Source organism: Tachypleus tridentatus, chromosome 12 (genome assembly GCF_004210375.1).
Source record: "Tachypleus tridentatus isolate NWPU-2018 chromosome 12, ASM421037v1, whole genome shotgun sequence".
NCBI lineage: Eukaryota > Metazoa > Arthropoda > Merostomata > Xiphosura > Limulidae > Tachypleus > Tachypleus tridentatus.
The window spans coordinates 25820568-25843673 of NC_134836.1; the positions used below are offsets into that span (position 1 = coordinate 25820568).

At 35.8% G+C, this 23106-nt stretch overlaps 1 protein-coding gene across 1 annotated transcript in view; it reads left to right on the forward strand.

The window, feature by feature from the left end:
• Positions 1-23106, forward strand: part of LOC143235266 (uncharacterized) — a 135072-nt gene extending 111966 nt beyond the window's left edge. The window contains exons 4-5 of the mRNA XM_076473238.1: positions 10399-10572; positions 21369-23106. Of these exons, the coding sequence (XP_076329353.1) occupies positions 10399-10572; positions 21369-21738 (544 nt within the window). The 3' untranslated portion in view covers positions 21739-23106. The remainder of the gene's footprint in view (positions 1-10398; positions 10573-21368) is intronic.

Below are 23106 nucleotides of genomic sequence, written 5' to 3' on the forward strand. Positions count from 1 at the left end.
TGAACCTTCTCCAGTCTTTACCTAAATACGCCACTAAATACAATCAATTTAGCCAAAAATCGTAGTTTTTAATTTTAGAAATAACATTGACGTAGATGACGCTCTTATATTCATGTCGACAAACGCTTTTGTTACAATTATTATACGGTTATGGAGTTGTTCTTTGTATCGTTCTTTCAAAATTCTGCGGTGTATTTTAAAATGTCTGTAAAGAGGCCATCAAGTTCAAGAGCAAGTATTACATCTAAAAGGACATGGAAAGGAATTACTTTGGATGTGAAACTTAAGTGTCTTGGATGTTTGGGGGAGATTTAATGCGAGCGAGAAACTTACCTCTGCTACTTTAGGACTTGTTACCTCTACAATAGGAATAATACGTGGTAATTGAGAAATTGTCAAGGCAAGTGTTAAAATACCTACACCTCTAAGTGTTCGTGCATTGTATTTTCATAGAAGTGAATTGATGCTTAATATGAAAAGACTTCTCTAAGTGTGTAGATTGAGGACCAAATCCAACGTAATATGCCAATAAACACGATGTTTTTATAAACTAAGACAGAAAGAAAGCTTGTACGATGATTTGATGACTGAACAAAGTGGGAGTAGTATTTCTGAATAAAAACCCTCCCTGGCAATTAAATGGTGGTTTGGTAGGTTCAGGAAGTGATTTAACTTGCACAACATAAAAATAAGTGGCAAGGCTGCCATTGGTGGTGTAAAAGCTGAACGAAGACACCATAGTGAACACAAGAAAATTACTGATGAAGAGAGTCACAGTCCAGAACAAGCCTTCAATGCGACTGAAACGGAGTTGTTCTGTAAACACATGCCATACAGAAAATTTATTTTTATGGAAGAGAAGTCTGCATCAGTGTTCAACACTTCGGAAGATCGTCTGCCTCTACTTGTGCGTTGCAGGAGATTTTAAATTAAACCCATTACCAGTGCACAATTTCGAAACTTCGAGGGCTCTAAAGGAATATGCCAAGCCTAATTTATCAATGATTTAGCGCATAAGTAAGCATGTCTGGGTGACTATAAGTATTTTTCAAAACAGGTTCATCGATTTTTTCTGTCCTATTGTTGAAAACTGCTGTGTCAAACGTAATGTTTCCAACAAAGCATTGCTCATCTTAGACAATGTACCAATCAACCCAGTGAACTTGAATGATCTTTCTGACAATGTTGGAGTTCGGTATATTTCCAATAACACAACTTTAATGCTCCAGCCAATGGATCAAAGTGTTAACTTCAATTTAAAGAGATATTACATTTGAAGAACTCTGAAACAAGTGGTTAAAACTATTGATGTAGGATAAGCCTACAATTCATGATTTTTGGAAGAATAGATACAATTATAGATACAATAGACGACATCATCGTCAGGGTCACTCCAACCAGAAAGTGCTGAGAAAGTTCGTCAAGATATCATGGAACTTTTAAAAGAGGCTGATTTGAATATATAGTAGAATATGTTGTGGTTGAATTATTAAAGTTCCATAAAGAATATATGTGGAATGAGGATCTAATAGTGCCGGAATGAGAGCGAACTGTAAAAGAGGAAGACGTTATTAAAGCACCACCTATGCAACTTCAGTTGGCTACCATCCACTTATTCCAATCCTTTTCCCTTGTAGAAAAAGTTGTGAAAATTCTTAGTGTTAGTGATCCAAGCTGTAAACACAATGTAAAAGTCGGAAGATGTCATGCACTACTACAAGGACAAGATGCAGCAGAATCAGCAAACGACTCTCGATGTATTATTCGTCAAAAGAATTGAGCTTACATCAAGATGATAACAATGATTTACAGGGTGAAAACAGATACCAGTACCAGTATTGAGTCCCCTTCTCTGTAACAGTATTGAGTATCCCTCTCTGTACCAGTATTGAATCTCCTTCCCTGTAATTGTATTGAGTCTCCTTCTCTGCATCAGTACCAAGTCTCCTTCCCTGTAATAGTATTGAGTCTTCTTCTCTGTAATAGTATTAAGTCTCCTTCTCTGTAATAGTATTGAGTATCCCTCTTTGTACCAGTATTAAGTCTCCTTCTCTGTAATAGTATTGAGTATCCCTCTCTGTACCAGTACTGAGTCTCCTTCCCTGTACCAGTATTGAATCTCTTTCCCTGTAATAGTATTGAGTCTCCTTCTCTGTATCAGTACTAAGTCTTCTTCCTTGTAATAGTATTGAGTCTCCTTCTCTGCATCAGTACCAAGTCTTCTTCCCTGTAATAGTATTGAGTCTCCTTCTCTGCATCAGTAACAAGTCTCCTTCTTTGTAATAGTATTGAGTTTTATTCCCTGTAATAGTATTGAGTCTCCTACTTTGTAATAGTATTGAATCTCCTTCTCTGTATCAGTACTAAGTCTCCTTCCCTGTACCAGTACTGAGTCTCTATCACTCTCTCTGTGTAAAATTTAATTATTTGTATATACCTATTATTTATGTATACATTTGTATACAAATACTATTATTTGTACACTATTATTTATGGTGAGTAGAAATATGTAACTGTTAAAATACTTCTAAAATCTGTTAAATACTTCCTTACATTCATATGAGTATTTTTATTACTTTTGTCGATCTGTTAAATCTGTTAAATACTTCCTTACATTTATATGAGTATTTTTATTACTTTTGTCGACCAAAATATTTAAGTAAGAATGCACCTACTCTTATTATATGGAAATCAACAGAAAAGATTCGAGTTATTACGTTAGCTTTTTTAAGAACACATCCATTCCGTAACGCGGGAGTAAAATGTATTATATAGAAGATCTTGAATATTAAATTTGTAGGTCATGAATCAAGACGTAAAAGTCACTGGAAAACAGTAAATCTGCTTCAATCTAGTGGACATAATATTTCAGTGCACGATTAATGAACTTTAACGAAACTAGCATAACGGACACTACATCCAAAATTCAACATCTGATTAACTTTTATCGGTCTTGACTCAAAGGGAACTCACTTTTATAATTCACAATGTTTTTAGACACTGTCCATCATTTCCTTGGAATTCACAGGACTTTTTATCTTTCAGAAAATTTAAAAACATACATATTGTTACGAAAATAACAGAAGATTGCTGCTGACAACCTTCAAATAATTGGTAAACTTTGCAAAATACATTGAAGGATATCGAAGAAGTGCCAATGTTATACAGTTGTTAGGACACATGATGAAAATACAAGACTGTACATCAAGCAAAATATGCTTTCATCCAGCGTTCATTCTCAAAAGAACCAGAATTATTATTACGGCTAGGTACTTCTCTTCATGCCATAGAAAAATGAATCATGGGATTTCAAGTCAGCTTTTGATACATGTAGTGAACATTACTATTACATAAAATGAAATATGTAATTCACGATCAGGTCGCTTTCAACTACTGTCTTGGTAAATGATGCAATTTAAGACTACCAAAGGAGTGGACTTCTAACTCATAATTGTGATCATCTTTCGTCTAGAAACAAATGCAATTATAAATCATGACAGTCGCAACGGTTTTGATTTTGAAAGTAGTATCACACCAAGTCGTAAACAATCTCTAGTAATTGAACTTATTACACAGTTTACCAGCTTGAAGTACAGAAATGTTGTGTAACCTCTTAATTTGGAACAGAAGTCAATACATCAGCATTTACCTAATTGGTGTCACAAGTTATGAATAGAAACAAGACTAATTCAGAGTATATTTTTTATAACTTGAGATGCTGGTACGGTATACCTGATGAAAATCATACAGAACGGTCAACTTTAAATTCAGAAGACTCTGAGAAGACCCCATTCAAATACAATCATCCTTTAATCCCCATAGACTGGCCATTCTAAATGCTTATCAGGATCCATCGCTTCAAAATCACAGACTTTAATTAAATTGTGTGACAGAAAAAAATTAGAATTTTGCTGCTCTTCTAAACAGATTACAGACAGCAACTCACAGTAAAAACAACATCAAAGTTTTGAAGAACCACATTCTATAGGCCATTGACCCACAATACAAGGCCACTGCTTTGCACATATTTGCTATGAATAGAAATGTTAACAGTTGCAATCATCGTATGTTGAACTCTTTTGGAAAGCCTATTGTGAATTATATATACGTGATATAGAGAAAGCCTACTTACTGCAATTGCTGTGTCATTCCTGATGGTCCAGGGTTAACTGGTGATGTCTCTAGAACAACAACTGTTTGTGAAATACATATGTGACGCTTACCAGAAACATAGATGTACATCTTAGTTTGTTTAATGGGACAAAAAAAATGAACTATTATTGGATTTGTACCTAAATCTGTAACATAGATATATTTAATGGCGTGATTAATGGAGCACAAAGAACCATTATTCGATCTATATCCAAATATTTAACAAAGATGTATGTGATGGTCTGGTGAACCGCGCGCAACGAACTATTGTTGGATTTAACCCAAATATTCAACATAGTTGTGATGGCGTGATTAATGGAGCACAAAGAACCATTTTTGGATCTATACATAACTCTTTTAACATACATATATATATGTTGTTACGTATTATATTGTATCCTAGACGAGCTTTCAACTTATTATGTTACGTATTAAGATTTCAAATAACTGGAAATTTTAATTTAGAAGCTATTTGAATGTCGATATATATCAAAGTTATTATGTTTGCCAACAAGATTGACACATCCAATTTTGTTTTTATCACAAATATATTTTACTATACAAACAACAATACAATTTATAACACCGGTTATTACAAAGAGTTATTGCAAATGATGATTTATATAGAAAAGTCTTAGAAACTTATAAAGAACACTGAGTTTTCTATCTGGTCTGGAACTGAATATTTTACCGACGGTTCACGAGAGCTAATTAATTGTATGTTGATACACAGGTATACTTCACTTGAGAGAAAAAGTTAGCTTATTCACACGTGAGCTTTTTCACAGACGAAGATACGCAATGTCCTCGTAGAAATACTAACGTCTGAAGTTAATTCTCTGAAGTTTAATTATTTGTAATGTTCGAAATCTGTAAACGTTCCTGGTCAAATATCTGCAGTTTTCCGATTAATAATCGTGTATCACAAGTACATATCCCGAGTTTATAGTATACTAACTGCAGCAAACCGACAATGTTAAACTGTTTCTGCGCGTTGCGTTGGTTATCTTTTATAAGTCTGAGAGGAGATTTTTCTAGAAATTTCAGTTAAAACAACAATACTAGTATTTTACATACACACAACGTACATTGTTGATTCTTACGCTCGAAATTCTTCTACAAATTTAGAGAATGGACGGAAGTCTCGCAGTATACATTTAACAATATAAGTTACATACATTTCTAAATATATATTTAACTAAAACGATTGATTGATTGGAATTAAGCGCAAAGCTGCACAATGAGCTATCTGTGCTCTGCTCACTACGGGCATCGAAAATCGGTTTCTAGAGGTATAAGACTGCAGACATACAGCTGTGCCACTGGGTGGGGCACGCAAAGCAAACATTGATATTAGAATAAATACATAATAATAAATTTGTTACAATGTGATACTCTGTTGAATGGATCGCAAGGAAACATTGCTGGATGTATATCTAAAACTTCTACACCACCAGAAAGTTAAAGCTTTCCGCACTACATTTGATAAACCAGAGTTAGTACTACTGCATCACCCAGTATCGACTTATTCTCCATGCTTTTCTCACTACATTTGATAAACCAGAGTTAGTACTACTGCATCACCCAGTATCGACTTATTCTCAAAGTTTTTCTCACTACATTTGATAAACCAGAGTTAGTACTACTGCATCACTTAGTATCGACTTATTCTCAAAGCTTTTCTCACTACATTTGATAAACCAGAGTTAGTACTACTGCATCACTTAGTATCGACTTATTCTCAAAGCTTTTCTCACTACATTTGATAAACCAGAGTCAGTACTACTGCATCACTTAGTATCGACTTATTCTCAAAGCTTTTCTCACTACATTTGATAAACCAGAGTTAGTACTACTGCATCACTTAGTATCGACTTATTCTCAAAGCTTTTCTCACTACATTTGATAAACCAGAGTTAGTACTACTGCATCACTTAGTATCGACTTATTCTCAAAGCTTTTCTCACTACATTTGATAAACCAGAGCTAGTACTACTGCATCACCCAGTATCGACCTGTTCTCAAAGCTTTTCTCGCTACATTTGATAAACCAGAGTTAGTACTACTGCATCACTTAGTATCGACTTATTCTCAAAGCTTTTCTCACTACATTTGATAAACCAGAGCTAGTACTACTGCATCACCCAGTATCGACTTGTTCTCAAAGTTTTTCTCCCTACATTTGATAAACCAGAGCTAGTACTACTGCATCACCCAGTATCGACCTGTTCTCAAAGCTTTTCTCGCTACATTTGATAAACCAGAGCTAGTACTACTGCATCACTTAGTATCGACTTATTCTCAAAGCTTTTCTCACTACATTTGATAAACCAGAGCTAGTACTCAGTGATGACGAGAAACCCACTTGTTTGAGTTTTTCTCCCTACATTTGATAAACCAGAGCTAGTACTACTGCATCACTTTACCAGTATCGACCTGTTCTCGACCTTCTTCGGTCATCATCAGAAAAAGGTCGAAACGTTGTTCGCATCACTTAGTATCGACTTATTCTCAAAGCTTTTCTCACTACATTTGATAAACCAGAGCTAGTACTACTGCATCACCCAGTATCGACTTGTTCTCAAAGCTTTTCTCACTACATTTGATAAACCAGAGCTAGTACTACTGCATCACCCAGTATCGACTTATTCTCAAAGCTTTTCTCACTACATTTGATAAACCAGAGTTAGTACTACTGCATCACTTAGTATCGACTTATTCTCAAAGCTTTTCTCACTACATTTGATAAACCAGAGTTAGTACTACTGCATCACTTAGTATCGACTTATTCTCAAAGCTTTTCTCACTACATTTGATAAACCAGAGTTAGTACTACTGCATCACTTAGTATCGACTTATTCTCAAAGCTTTTCTCACTACATTTGATAAACCAGAGTTAGTACTACTGCATCACTTAGTATCGACTTATTCTCAAAGCTTTTCTCACTACATTTGATAAACCAGAGTTAGTACTACTGCATCACTTAGTATCGACTTATTCTCAAAGCTTTTCTCACTACATTTGATAAACCAGAGTTAGTACTACTGCATCACTTAGTATCGACTTATTCTCAAAGCTTTTCTCACTACATTTGATAAACCAGAGTTAGTACTACTGCATCACTTAGTATCGACTTATTCTCAAAGCTTTTCTCACTACATTTGATAAACCAGAGTTAGTACTACTGCATCACTTAGTATCGACTTATTCTCAAAGCTTTTCTCACTACATTTGATAAACCAGAGTTAGTACTACTGCATCACTTAGTATCGACTTATTCTCAAAGCTTTTCTCACTACATTTGATAAACCAGAGTTAGTACTACTGCATCACTTAGTATCGACTTATTCTCAAAGCTTTTCTCACTACATTTGATAAACCAGAGCTAGTACTACTGCATCACCCAGTATCGACTTGTTCTCAAAGTTTTTCTCCCTACATTTGATAAACCAGAGCTAGTACTACTGCATCACCCAGTATCGACCTGTTCTCAAAGCTTTTCTCGCTACATTTGATAAACCAGAGTTAGTACTACTGCATCACTTAGTATCGACTTATTCTCAAAGCTTTTCTCACTACATTTGATAAACCAGAGCTAGTACTACTGCATCACCCAGTATCGACTTGTTCTCAAAGTTTTTCTCCCTACATTTGATAAACCAGAGCTAGTACTACTGCATCAACCCAGTATCGACCTGTTCTCAAAGCTTTTCTCACTACATTTGATAAACCAGAGCTAGTACTACTGCATCACCCAGTATCGACTTGTTCTCAAAGCTTTTCTCACTACATTTGATAAACCAGAGCTAGTACTACTGCATCACCCAGTATCGACTTGTTCTCAAAGTTTTTCTCACTACATTTGATAAACCAGAGCTAGTACTACTGCATCACCCAGTATCGACCTGTTCTCAAAGTTTTTCTCACTACATTTGATAAACCAGAGCTAGTACTACTGCATCACCCAGTATCGACTTGTTCTCAAAGCTTTTCTCACTACATTTGATAAACCAGAGCTAGTACTACTGCATCACCCAGTATCGACCTGTTCTCAAAGCTTTTCTCACTACATTTGATAAACCAGAGTTAGTACTACTGCATCACCCAGTATCGACTTGTTCTCAAAGCTTTTCTCACTACATTTGATAAACCAGAGCTAGTACTACTGCATCACCCAGTATCGACTTGTTCTCAAAGCTTTTCTCACTACATTTGATAAACCAGAGCTAGTACTACTGCATCACCCAGTATCGACCTGTTGTCAAAGCTTTTCTCGCTATATTTGATAAACCAGAGCTAGTACTACTGCATCACTCAGTATCGACTTGTTCTCATTTACTTGCAATATAATTTTAATAGCACCTGTAGGTGCCATCACAATTGAAAAAAAACAATGGATTAAAGATAATTCGGACACAGTTTACTCTTAAAGTTCAATGAGAAATATCTTACCCATAAGTACAGGAACATCGTTTAGTAATTGTTTCTCTGTTGGACGAGCATATGTTATACTTAGCAGATCGAAAGGTCTCAAATTCCTCATTGTTGGCCCTTCTAAAATCAAAACAAACTGACGTGCAGAAAGAAGTACCCACTCTACAAGATAACATGCGTTTACTAATTCGTATCATGTACTATCTGCTTCACTAACATATCAATCAACAGGGATTGCACATCTCGATGCCAGTTTTCTGGTCGTGCACCGTAAAGATATGATTTCAGATCCAGTTTTACAGTACTTACAAATCCTGCCTTCACAACAACTAACTCATTTGACACAACGCATTAATGATCAACACGCGACCTCGAAATTCCATATTATATGCTATTTGATTCATTAATATATCGAACAACAATACAATTCAACTCAGTTTGCTGGTCCTATGCTTTGAATATATGTCTGGCATTCAGTACATTCTACAAAATGTGTAAGATACGCCTATCGCTGACAGTTTCTTTATGGGAGACTTTATCATTGATGCTAGATTCGAGTCTTAACTCTCTACGAAAGAAATTCGTGGACGAGTCCACTTCCAAACAAATAGTCAGTCAACCTACCCACAAATCAAGGTCATGATTAAACTATATCTAAGTATCTCTTCATTTAACTGCTATGGCAACTCTATTTCCTATATACTGTTTAAAGAAGCCTTAAACGTTTCATACAACACTACTGGAGGCATATGTATTTCATAAACACAATTTGTATTTGTTCTCTGTGAGTTTTATAATTTACTGATAATATACAATATAGGTTTCTTACATGTACATATTTAAATTTATCGTGTCTACTATTCGGAGTTTGCTAACTGGGTGAGAAGTGGATATAATCGTAATACCGCACCTTACTAAGATTGTGTCCACAAGGTGGGTCAGTTTGTTTGGTTTATTTTGAATTTCGCGCAAAGCTACACGAGGGCTATCTGCGCTAGCCGTCCCTAATTTAGTAGTGTAAGACTAGAGGGAAGGCAGCTAGTCATCACCACCCACTGCCAACGTTTGGGCTACTCTTTTACCAACGAATAGTAGGATTGACCGTAACATTATAACGCCCCCCACGGCTGAAAGGGAGAGCATGTTTTGTGTGACAAGGATTCGAACCCGCGACCCTCGAATTACGAGTCGAGTGCCTTAACCACCTGGCCATGCCCAGCCCAAGTGGGTCAGAGCTTACGAACTTGTAATGCTAAAACCTAAAGTTCGATAACCCGCAGAGAACATAGCCCTTTAGCTTTACACTATAATATCAACAACAACATCTGCAAAGCCAAGTGAACTGTTCCACTTCGGAAGGGTGGCTGTCTTCTAGTGACACCTGTCCCTCTTATTATTATTCAGTTTCGCTTCTTTCGTCTTATTCAGACGTGCCTAACGTAAATGTCTATATTTATGTTCCCTAACAGTTGTTTCTAGCTGGCGTTAGTCCATTATTGTCGAATTTTTTATTTATTTTCGTGCGTTATACAATTTTTTCCCAATAATATTATACTAAAATTTAATACTTAAATTATTTATTATTTATTAGTGTTATTAATCGTGTATGTGTCTGTTTATATCTGAATGCAGTACCTTAAAGTATTTTCTTTTGCTAAAACAATTTGTCGTCTTCAACGACAGGTGGAGCTAATTTTGTTGACTTTGATTTTATGTCTTGAATATTAATTTTCCTTTCCTCTTATGTTGACATTTTTGTACGAACGTTTATATTCTGATACACAGATGATTTTATTTACTTGCTGTTTTAGTGAGGAGACGCCGCTGAAACCGCCAGCTAAAGTACGTGTGACATTCTACGAGTCGCAGAAACCCAACTTTGTCACCACCCCACAGTCTCCTGAGGTTCCTTCTGACTTTATCCTTTCTCCTAACATGGCTTCTTCACCAAGAACAGAAGAGCCACCTTATAATCAACAAATAAGGTAATTATATTACACTATAATGAAACATAACATTGAAAGGATCAACTTAAAATAAATACTTCCTGAAACATACTAGTTAATGGTGGATCCAGGGATCCAGAAGGACAGCTGAATATTCTGGGTCCTCTCTTTTTTTTTTCAGAGAGGGTGGAGGAGAAGAGAGAGAAATGTAGAGTCTGTGTTACTTTGTTCATCGAGCTCTAAATTAAACACTAAATAATCAATTCCATTAGGAAATAGAATGGTATTTCCTTATCATTAATAATAATATTATTAAACCAATAATGATGTATTTATTAATTACAAGCACGATTACAACCACGCCTACATAGCATTAAACTTATGTCCTTTTCCAAGAGTTGTACGCCTTTTCTAAAATCCTCTACATGTATCTTAATTTTGTCAAGTTTCAGTGTATATTCGAAGTTGAATCTTTCATCGTGACTTTTTAGAGTTTTGTGACATCAGAAGTTATTAATAATTTGATGAGAAGCTGTCAGTAATTTCCTTTATAAAACAGTAGTGATGGCTTTTGAATATTTCAAAGTATGTATAAAATAACGGGAAAACTTGGGACAGATAGGTCGGTCAGTCAGTGAATTTTTACTGTCAAAAAAATTTTGTAACTCATAAAATTCGAGAAAACATTAATACATCTGTCACAAGACAAACTTAAGAAGAATAATTAATAAAAAATACATCACCGCATCGTATTACTAGCATCAACGGTATTAGTGTACTGTACAGCTGTCTTTGAAGACAACAGCTGCCATTTGCATTTCAAAAGCCAAGTGTTTTTCGCTGAAACTTTTCAAGATCATAGCTTTTGGGAATAAGTTGGGATTGATCCAGTATCCAAATAGTTTTTATGTGTGCCTGTGTGTTAGTTTAGCGTTCACTTTTACGCTGTTCATACAACAGTAAAATAATTTGTCATTGCATTTTATAAAATAAGTAAAACCCATAAATATTTGAAACGTTAGAGACCTATATACAACCCATTAATATTTTTAACCCTAGAGGCCTATGTACAACCTATTAATATTTTAAAACACTAGAGTCCCATTAATAACCCACTAATATTTAAAAAACCTAGAGGCCCGTGTATAACCTATTAATATTGAAAAACTCTGGGGGCCTGTATATAACTTTTTAATATTTTAAACCCTGGAGGTCAATGTGCTTTGAATAATCTAAACGTTGTTTTAAGTCGCTGTAAAAACGTGGTTTTGCTCATTATTGTACTTTTTTAACTCACAACGATAATAAAATTTTACAGATCGAGATCGTTTGCAATGAGGTTATTTAATGGGAAATGTTTTTCTGACCATTGGTTGTCACTATTTAGAACTATTAGATTTTAAAATCATCGATGGTCAATGTCTCAAAAAAATGTTGGTAAAAGTAATTATACACAGGGCGAGCGGTAGAATATAGATTTGCAACTGCATAATTAACATTTAAAGTAAATGTAGTCTTATACATCTTTGTTCTGTTTACATCCACCTCCTCACCACCCCGAAAAAAAGAAAATTTGAATTTAGTTAGCTTTTTACCTAGTTCATTTTAGCTACATACCTTCCCCAGAGTTGTTTTAGCACAACTGTTAAAATCTGGTATAATGTGCTATCAAAGTGTTTCTTTGTTTTTGAATTTCGCGCACAGCTACACGAGTGTTATCTGCGCTAGCCGTCCCTAATTTAGCAGTGCAAGACTAGAAGGAAGGCAGCTAGTCACCACCACCCACCACCAACTCTTAGGCTACTCTTTTACCAACGAATAGTGGGATTTACCGTCATATTATAACGTCCCCACGGCTGAAAGAGCAAGCATGTTTGGTGCGACGGGGATTCGAACCCACGACCCTCAGATTACGAGTCGAACGCCTTAATTCACTTGGCCATGCCGGGCTTGCTACCAAAGTGTCGAGCAGATATCGTGTTCAAAATGTGATGCCACTGAACAACACCCTTACTTTCGTCTTTAGGAACGTTATAACTGTGACAGTCACTTGTGCTGTTCCTTTGGAATGGCATGGCCAGGTGGTTAAGGCACTCGACTCGTATTCTGAGGGTCGCGGGTTCTAATCCCCGTCACACCAAACATGCTCGCCTTTCCAGCCGTTGCGGGCGTTATAATGTTACGACCAATCCCGCTTTTCGTTGGTAAAAGAGTAGCCCAAGAGTTGGCGGTGGCTGGTGATGACTACCTGTCTTTCGTCTAGTCTTACACTGCTAAATTAAGGACGGTTGCCGCAGATAGCCTTCGTGTAGCTTTGCGCAAAATTCGAAACAAACCATGAACAAATATTAACTTTCTTGCTTCTGTCCATAGCTGGTGATAAATCTGGAGTGATAATTTTCTTTTTGGTCTCTTGTTTATTTGGGTTTATAATAGGCTAATTCTCCAGTTTATCCTCTATCATCATCACTTGATACTGTATCCATGAACCTTATCATCACTGTTGTAAGACGATTCCCACAACAGTTTCATTGAGTATTTGCTGTCTCTGCTGTACCCTCCGTTTCCTATCAGTGCTTGCCACACTTGTTTTTTTAATGCTTGATTCCCTTTAAAGAAAAAAATATTTTATCAATCTGGCCCATGCACTCACGACATCCTTTCTCTCTGAGAAAAAAAAAAGTCCTTGTCTGCTTGGCCTTTAATCAAGGTAATAGCATCCCTAAAAGTAATGTCAAAACAAATTATTCGATTACACTGCACAACAAGGTTTTTGCTTCTTGAACACTGTTGGGTGTTCCTTATAGATTTTTGGCTGCTGATCACGAAAATCACATTCAAATTTGCCCATCACGTACCGTTTCATCAAAATATTCAGTTTCACCAGGACATTGCTACAATGGAAAAACGGTATCAGGGCAACTGGAATCCGTCAATGCTTGCTGACAACTGTTGGACACTGCAACGTGATGCACCGGACATTGAATACAAACGAAAATCAGGAGCAAAACACTTTTAATTATGTTGAACTTAATAGCGTATTAGAAACATAAACGCAATTAAATACGTTATTGCCAGTAAACAGTTAACTGTCTGTTTCTCAGAGTTCCTACGTGATGAAGCAAAACCAAAACTATATTTGTGCATATCCACCAGGTACCTCTCACAATCAGCAAAAACTTTTCAAAATAATTGTTATACAGTGTTATTAACAAATTCAGCTTCATTAGCTCGATGTGTTCCCTTCTGGAATGTTTTCATAAACCTTCTTCATTTTGATAATAGCAATGTAAAAAAATCATCCGATTATTAAGGAATTCAGCTTTATTAGTTCGATGTGTCTCAGTTTCCCTTTTTGAACTTTTTCCATAAAGTTTTTCTAGTTTAATAATAGCATGATGTGGACGAATTTCAATTCGACCTTTTTTCAGAAATCTCCAGTCTTTTTTATAACATTCTTTGAACTTTTACGAACTGTTTTCGTTAATTTTTGGCATGATGAATAAACACACACAGTAGTTACTTATTGTTCATTTTTTTCTGAACCAAACAACCAAAATGTAACCTTTTTGTGGTATTCATTTGCCCATACGGTGTCAGCTGAAATGATACAGAAGAATCTGGTAACGTGCTTATATACCCTTACAGAAACTGTTGAACACTCTGAATAACGTGGAACACACTGGAATATTACAGAATATAACACATTGTGCCATAATAATATGCTATAACATTACAGAATAGTCTAGAACCTTCCATAATTGTTTATAATAACATTCTAGAATAGTTCCAATATGCAGATGAAATACGAGCTACAAGGTAAAATTTCTAATACTTTGGAAACCCCGTAAATGTTATTCAATATGGATAAAATGTGTTGTGAATTAGTTATTTATATATTGGAACAAAATGGGAGGATGAATGATTTGTAAATCAAAACTTCAAAAGTAAGGCCTACACTAGTGTACACTGGGATGAAACTTAAGATAATTGTTGACATGTCATTGTCACACCATCAGTCATGATATCCTCCCCAGTTCTGAGCTACGGATATGTTTTTCTCTCTACTTTTCATTAACTTTCTCAATTCATGCCTTCCTCTTCCAGTTCATTTCCTGATCTGGTGGGTCTCTACCTGCCTCGCACTCTTCTCCCATCCATTTTACCCATCATCCATAATCTCTGCCAACCTTTCCTCAAATCTAATTATACGCCCAAAGTAACATATTTTCCATTTTACACGATGAATTAAAAAAAAAAAAGACCCAAAACTTGAGCGTTTTCGAAGAGTGTACTATTGTTCTTTTGGAAAATAAAGGGCGGTTGGTGATTATTGAGTAAAGTGTAATATATAGGTACAAATGTCGACGTTATTTGAGCAGGATGTTCCAAATGAGTTGACCTTGAAGCCTAGCCTGTCATAACTGGAGACGTTGGTATCGGGTTTAGTTTGTGCAAAAGTTCATGTACATTACGTGAAAGTCATGAAACGTTCCATAGTAATCCAGCAATTGTCGCGACTCATTTCAATAATTTCTCACCAGCTTTTCATCTCGTATAGCTAATCATCATTATTCTTGTATATCACGACATTTATTATTTTCTAGTGTCGTTTTAGTACAGCAGGCAGAGTCCAAATGTCCACCTCATGGAAACAAACGGACGATGCATAATATTTTATTAGCTTTTTTTTTCAATTCTAGTTTAACTTCTCTCATGAGTTATTATTTGATATTGAATAATAATATTTTTGTAATTTCTATATTTCACCTTACCTGTTTTCTGCATTTTGAAAAATAATGGTGGTATTTTTTGTTCTAACCGTTGCCCTCACAAGGCTGTTGATTAATTATAAGTATTAGATTAAAAATCACACCTCACTAGCTCGAAATAGGCCAGAATTAGTTATAAGGATGTTAAAAAAGTAACTAGTGTTTTAAAACCTTGCTAGTCCTGTAATTTTGTTGAGCAGATGTTTTTTAAAACAAACGGTTATGGTGCGCGTGAGAGATGCGTACCAGTTTGCGCTCCTGACATACCTAACGAATAGTATGCGTGATTTGATGATTATTAATTACGTCATACTTTGCTCCGTTAACTGACTTGTCGTGGAGGGTTCTAAAACTGTGATGCCTGTAGGGTGGATAATAACGCGTAATTATGCAGATTTTTCTTATTAGTGACGTCAGGTATTAAACTTAATAGAAACGATAGTGATGTAATCTTTGTATTATGTTTTTGGAAAATGTTCGTATCCTCTGTATGTGGGCTGTTGAAAGTGGGTGTTGATATTTACCTTGTTAAAAAATATAACACTTTGATGCATGATTGCATATTAAAATGCTTCTTAACAAAATGAAAATTTTGCAAATCATAGCCAATTTATAACTGTAACTTTAGGTTTCCGAAACATAATTATTAAACACTGTGTCGCCTATGTGTGGAGAAAGTGTTTTTATTTTATTTTCTCCTGTTTGGTAGTAACGTAGGCTTTAGATATGATGTAACAATGGTGTGTACAACTTCTGTGTTATCAGTTAGTACAGCGGCATTTCAAATTTATTATTAAAGATAGCATGTTCTACTGTCGTATGAAACAACTTAGGCCACAGCTACTCCCGTTTTGTTGTTTGGAGTACTCCAGACTGTAGCTGTCTCTTTTGATGACGAGAAACCCACTTGAAATAAAAATGGTATTGCCACTTTTATTGATAAGGAGAGAACAACGTTTCGACCCTCCTAAGTCATCTTCAGGTTAAGAAAGAGAGAGTTTGAAAGTGACCGTTTCCGGACACATGGTTTAGGGACAAGAGTATAAACAGGTACGGGATTGTAGGAGGCGCAGTATAGGTTTTGTTGTTTTTAATTTCGCTTAAAGCTACTCAAGGGCTACCTGCGACAGCTATCCCTAATTTAGCAGTGTAAGACTAGAGGGAAGGCAGCTAGTCATCACCAATCACCACCAACTCTTGGGCTACTCTTTTACCAACGAATAGTGAGATTGATCGTAACATTATAACGCCGCCACGGCTAAAAGGGCGAGCATGTTTGGTGTGATGGGGATTAGAACCCGCGACTCTCAGATTACGAGTTGAACGCCTTAACCCACCTCGCTATGCTGGGCGCGTAGTATAAGTATATAGCTGTCTTTGTTGGTTTGTATGGAACGCTTCAGACAACAGTTGTTTCTGTTGTGACAGCCACAGAGCTTGGCTGGTTAAAAATTATCCTATTTACAGATGGTTGTTGTTTGACCCAAGGGAATGTGTGGTATTCGAGTAGTTTTATGAAAACAGATCTTAATCAGACAAATGGACATTCTTCTAAGCCTTCTTAGATCTAAATGTTGTAGACAATCAATTTTTTCTCTGTATTAGAATTTCACTTTTTTCAAAGTCTTCATTCCCCATGAGGATCAAAGTATCACCATTTCCTACCATACAGTTTCTACCAGAACAATTAACACTTCCTTTGCTTTCGCACTAGCATACATAATGTTCCCTAGTGGCATGTCTACAGACTCACACTGTTAAAAACCGGGTTCGATACCCGTGATTGGCAAAGCCCAGATAGTCCACCGTATAGTTTTGTGCTTATTTTTAAACAAATAAAACCAGATATAATAATTTAGTTTATATAGCAACAACAATAGAAGTTCACTTGTTCTTCTTTCTATATGAATAACAAACATATTTCGTATAAAAATACATACTCGTATTTTTAGATTATTTTAGAATTTGCTTTTCTGTAACCTAGTGGTTGAGGGCTTATACCGATAATAATTCGTGCTTGATCTACGCTGTGGCCACGGATGTGCTAAAATTGAGTGTTTTTTTACCTTCAGAAGTGAATTTGTTTTCAGCTGTTTAAATATTAAGTTTAATAATACGTAATGAATATTACTCCGATATAATATACAAAGTATTGTTTAAAACTATAGACGTTGTTTTTAGCTGTTACTGAAAATGCAGTTATTGATTTTTCTCTCTAATCATTCACTGAGATTGAAACAAGACCAGATGCTTCCTCTTCACTGTCTCTTGAAAATTTTATTTGTACCAATAATATTTAGCCGCGGTATAATGGCCCATAGAAAGGCTCTGACATCTTAAAGAACGGACTTTTAGCCCATAGCTCTGTCATCTTTTAAACGATTTGAAATCTATTTACAATTTTGGACTCGGGAAGGCAAACCCTTTCTATTGATGTGTTTTACCACGTTCAATGTGTCAAAGAATAATTTACTCTAATCCTGACTAAAAGAACTTTAATTTGCGGGTTTGTAAAGGTCACGATAAGTAAATACATCAAATCTAACATACACGCACCTTACGCTCAATATTGGTGAAGCGCAAAAATATAACTAATAAAAAGGAAAATTGTTTGTTTTTGAATTTCGCACAAAGCTACTCGAGGGCTATCTGTGCTAGCCGTCCCTAATTTAGTAGTGTAAGACTAGAGGGAAGACAGCTAGTCATCACCACCCACCGCCAACTCTTGGGCTACTTTTTTACCAACGAATAGTGGGATTGACCGTCACATTATAATGCCCCCCATAAAAGGCGAGCATGTTTGGCGCGACGGGGATGCGAACCCGCGACCCTCAGATTACGAATCGCACGCCTTAACATGCTGGGCCCACAAAGGAAAAAAGTTATCATAGGTTAATGTATTCTAATCCCGCCTAAAAGAATTTCAAGTGCCACAGTTTTGGTTCAAATATTTTTGCTGCTCTGTTATGACATAAACTGTGGATCTATGTATTCCCGTTTTTACCCACCATACACGCATATCTCTGTTAGATTTATTCATAATTTTGGGAATGGCATGATTTCACTCGGATAAGGGCTGGTCTTTGAGGTGGGCAACGTCTGTCCCCGCACAGGGCACCCATCTCAAGAGGTTTCAAAATCGACATTGCAATTAACATTTCATGCCAATTCTACAAGAGCAGTGGCGCCGAATACAAAATTGCATGGGTCACAATTTTACTTAGGGCCGACTCTGTAGGAAATACAGTTTTATTTCTACAATTTTATTGTTGATAAAGGATGTTTTTAAGCGTTTATTGATAAAAACAGTCAGTTGAAGGAAGTGTCTTAAAACTTGTTGAAATTTCTCTTATTTCACGACGCATATTAGAAAGCGTTTCGTTTTGACTTGCGAAATCGAAACTTTTGTTCACAGAATTTTCTCTTTTATATTGCTTTAAAACTTTCACAAATTTGACAGATATTAATATCATAAAGAAGTTTTCATTAAAAAAATATTGGGCTTAATTTGCTTATCTTTATAGTTCATAAGTATATAAATATTTGAAGTTGATGAATTCCTGATAAATTTTGATAATTCACAATGTTCTTAATCCCACTACTAGATGCCACTACATTTTTACTGCTATGGCAGACATTTGTCACGTGATAAAGAAAACTTAAAAACGCAACTGTCAATCTCGTCAACGTTGGCGTCTTGTAATTGAACGATTGCAATATTATTTTATTCAAACACGAGTTTAGTTGGAAAGATGCCACGATTTCGGTGACCTTGTTTTTGAGTTACGTAATATTGTAACCCGCACAATTATTAATTGTTTGTTTTGGTGCATACTTCTCAAAGCTGTTCTAGAGTAAAAGAGGAAACGCAACTATTCAATTCCGCCCACCTCCAACTCTTAGGCTTCTGTAATCGAATAGTAGTCTTAACTGTTATTTTTATAACGCACAAGTAGCCATAATGTTCGGCCCGCATAGTTTTATTAAATACAAATTCACACAGAAGTAACGAAACGAAGGTGGTATGTATGTATATATTTTTAAAAACACAGTAAAGAATATGGGATGTCAAAAAATTACATATTTATATTTTTAATGTGATATATTCTGTAGCTCACATTATAATTGATGAATCATGTTAACACTAAAAGCATGCAAAATAAAACGGATTTTCAAGTAGCTTGGCTGGAACTGATATTAATGTTTAGTTAATGAATTATGAATGTGTTTTTCCAAGGACTCCTCTATATGTGGGGTACTTAGAGGGGCTATAACGCGTCTGGAAGGTTAGCAAGGCATGATAAGTGTATAAGATAAGTTGAGGATCGCTGAACCAGAATCTAGCGCCGAATTTTGTGTTCTTTGCCCCCTTGATCCTGGAAGCGCTAGTTTTTAAACTGTATTCATACCCCTTTCCACGTTAACCAGCTAGTGGAACCAAACTTGGCTTATATGCTCAGTTGCTACTGTCGGATATTTTTATTTTCTTTTTTTTTCCGCTTGTGGTTATTTTGACCTCTTTGCTGTAGCGAGAGAAATGATTGAAGATAGATATTTATTTAAATAAGTAGCTTCGATACAATTATTTACATTAACTAGTAATAAGCATTTACAATCAGTGTTACAAAACAATAATGAACTTAATGCAAAATAAGAATTAATAAATTGTATTTCCAAAATTCATTGCACATAAAGGATTGGTGTGCTGTAAGAAGAAAGAAGGCTTATTAAAGTGATATGACTAACAGTTTTGTTTTTCATAAGAGGGTAGAAGGTCTGGTTAGAGGGACAAATTGTCTTGAGAATTAAATTCAGTCTCATAATTCATTCAGTCACATAACAAAGTTATTTTTAAACATACAAACTTTCTATTTTCAAGGCTTTCGGGAAAGACGAATTTCAATTATATAAAAAATGACTTATGTTTTAACAAATGTCAAACTCTTAGTTTTAAACTTCAGAAAGTAAAATATTTTCAATGCCGCTATCGAAAAGAAAGGTTACATACGACCAGTAGTAGAGTAAGTTTTTTTTGTTTGTTTGGGAATTTCGCACAAAGCTACTCGAGGGCTACCTGTGCTAGCCGTCCCTAATTTAGCAGTGTAAGACTAGAGGGAAGGCAGCTAGTCATCACCACCCACCGCCAACTCTTGGGCTACTCTTTTACCAACGAATAGTGGGATTGACCGTCACATTATACACCCCCACGGCTGGGAGGGCGAGCATGTTTAGCGCGACGCGGCGCGAACCCGCGACCCTCGGATTACGAGTCGCACGCCTTACGCGCTTGGCCATGCCAGGCCTTAGAGTAAGTTTAAAGGAAAGAATGCCAGAGTTAGATAAATTATTATACAAGTATAAGTGGGCCGGCATGACCAGGTGGGTTAAGGCCTTCAACTCGTAATTTGAGGGTCGTGAGTTCGAATCCCCGTCGCACCAAACATGCTCGCCCTTTCAGCCGTAGGGGCGTTATAATGTTACGGTCAATCCTACTATTCGTTGGTAAAAGAGTAGCCAAAGAGTTGGCAGTGGGTGGTGATGACTAGCTGCCTTCCCTCTAGTCTTGCACTTCTAAATTGGGGATGGCTAGCGCAATAGCCCTCGTGTAGCTTTGCGCGAAACTCAAAAACAAACAAACAAGTATAAGTTTTTATAATTCAATCTGAAATCATTTTTCAACGGGTTAGTATGAATATATACATAGTTAGTTTTAAAGAATGAAGTTTATTCTGGTATGGTATTATCTCAACATGCTTTATTGCATCACAAAGCCAGTTTTGAATCTGACATCACCAATCTACTTTTTGCATCCACTTTACCACTTCATTACAAATTCAAAATAAGTGAGATTAACGAAGAATACGTTTTTTATGTGTTTGTTTTCTATTCCTGATTCCTCATTAAGATACATCAATCCCCGAGTTGTCCCTTTAACCACACTTTTGCCTTCTTATGAGAAACAAAACTGTTAATCATATTTTTCCAATAAGCCTTTGTATTCCCAATAAGTTAAAGACATCATTAACTATATCTATAATAATGTAGATATATATTTTATTTCAGCACAGAAAATGAACTCGAGAATCCTTTTCGACCTGATGGAGACTTGAGTCGAGAAGCTGAGACTATTGTCAGTCTCATTAAGGAAGGAAAGCCAATTACACCTGCAAAGATAGAGACAGATGATTCCGGACTTGGGGATATAGTTCATTCTCCACTGGATAGTATGGAGCCTCTTATTTCACCTGTTCAAGCCAATGAAGTAAATTCTTCCAAGTCTGATATCAATGGAAAAGCTCCGAGTGATAAAACTCCTCTAGAGCCTGGAGTTGTGGAAGTACAACACGGAATAGTCGCACCCTCAGATTCACAACAAGTCGAGCCAGTAGTAATTAAGAAGACCCCAAAATGCAAATGTTGTGTGATCCAATAGAAAAATGTCTATGTTGGCTGTTGAAGTCGTTTGTGCGTGAATGTTCATCGAGGATAACAGTCCGTGTACGAGTTAGAGTAAACTGTTTTAAATAATAAAGAAATCAGCTGACGTTTAAAATGTCATTGTATTTTGTAGACTTTGACAGCTTGTTCAGAGTGGTTACACTTCGCTGGAAATATTTTGGTTATATTGTTATATAATACATGCGACATTAAAATCATCTCTAAGTTGTACTAGATGCTTCTGTTTCGGTGCCTTCCTTCTACTAGATGCTTCTGTTTCGGTGCCTTCCTTCTCATCCACTTGCACATCAACAGTGAAATGATTGTGAGAAACTGGAATGGTGAAAATCTTAAGCAGAATTTTGTACGTTTCACGTTCTTGCTACGAGTTGAAAAAGAAAATTATCACTTGGCAAGAACAGTGGATTTTTCTACAAAATCTTCCAATAATTGTGTGATAGAGAGATTGGTATACATAATGAAAAGATTGGTTGGTTGGACTGTTAAATGTTCAATCACCTTTAGAGAGCTTAGCAACAGGTTCAAAAAATCAAGTTTTTGCATGTTCGTGTTAGGTATATTTCGCTGTTTCATTTCAATAGCTCAAACTTAAATTTGAGTTTCTGTTAACCATTAAGTTTGAAATCAGAGAATATAAAATGTTATTTTTGAACGTGTAGCTTCTAAACTAGCTGCTAAGAAACGTTCGTTTCCATACTTTCATTGTAATCGTAGATATATGTATTACTACGAGTAGAATCATAAAAGTAGTATCATGAACTGAAAAAAAGACTGATTAAGTTTTTTTTTATTAGTAAGAAGCTATAGAATTAGCGCTACATAACTGTGACAGCTATGTTCTCGTTATGAATAGTAGTATCTGAGTAATAGTCTAGGTCAGAAACGTAACTGTACCTTCACCGTTACAGAATTATTGTGTCTGTTGCTAGACTTGTGTGCTAAAGTCGAACATAAACAAGAGCTTAAGCATTTTCAGAATTGCAAACTTGCATCTGAAAGTGAATAAACATTGCTAGAATTCGCTTAATGCTTTTAAAAATCGAGTAGATTTTGTAAGCTAGTTATAAATTAACTTAGGCTGCTAGACTCGATGTAGGCTTAGATATGTTGTTGTTTGTGCAGTGCTATTTCAGCATGTAATCTTATTTATATACGGTTTAATACGGATAACATATATGGCGTCCACTTGCAAAATTTCTTGTATATAACGTACGAATTTTAGCCAGTATTGTTCTTTGGCTGTTTTGCAAAAATAATGTATTTCCAAATAAAATAAAATAACATGTTATGTCGTTGATAGATTACTTTTAAATTTGAAATAAACTGTCATTTTCATGTATTA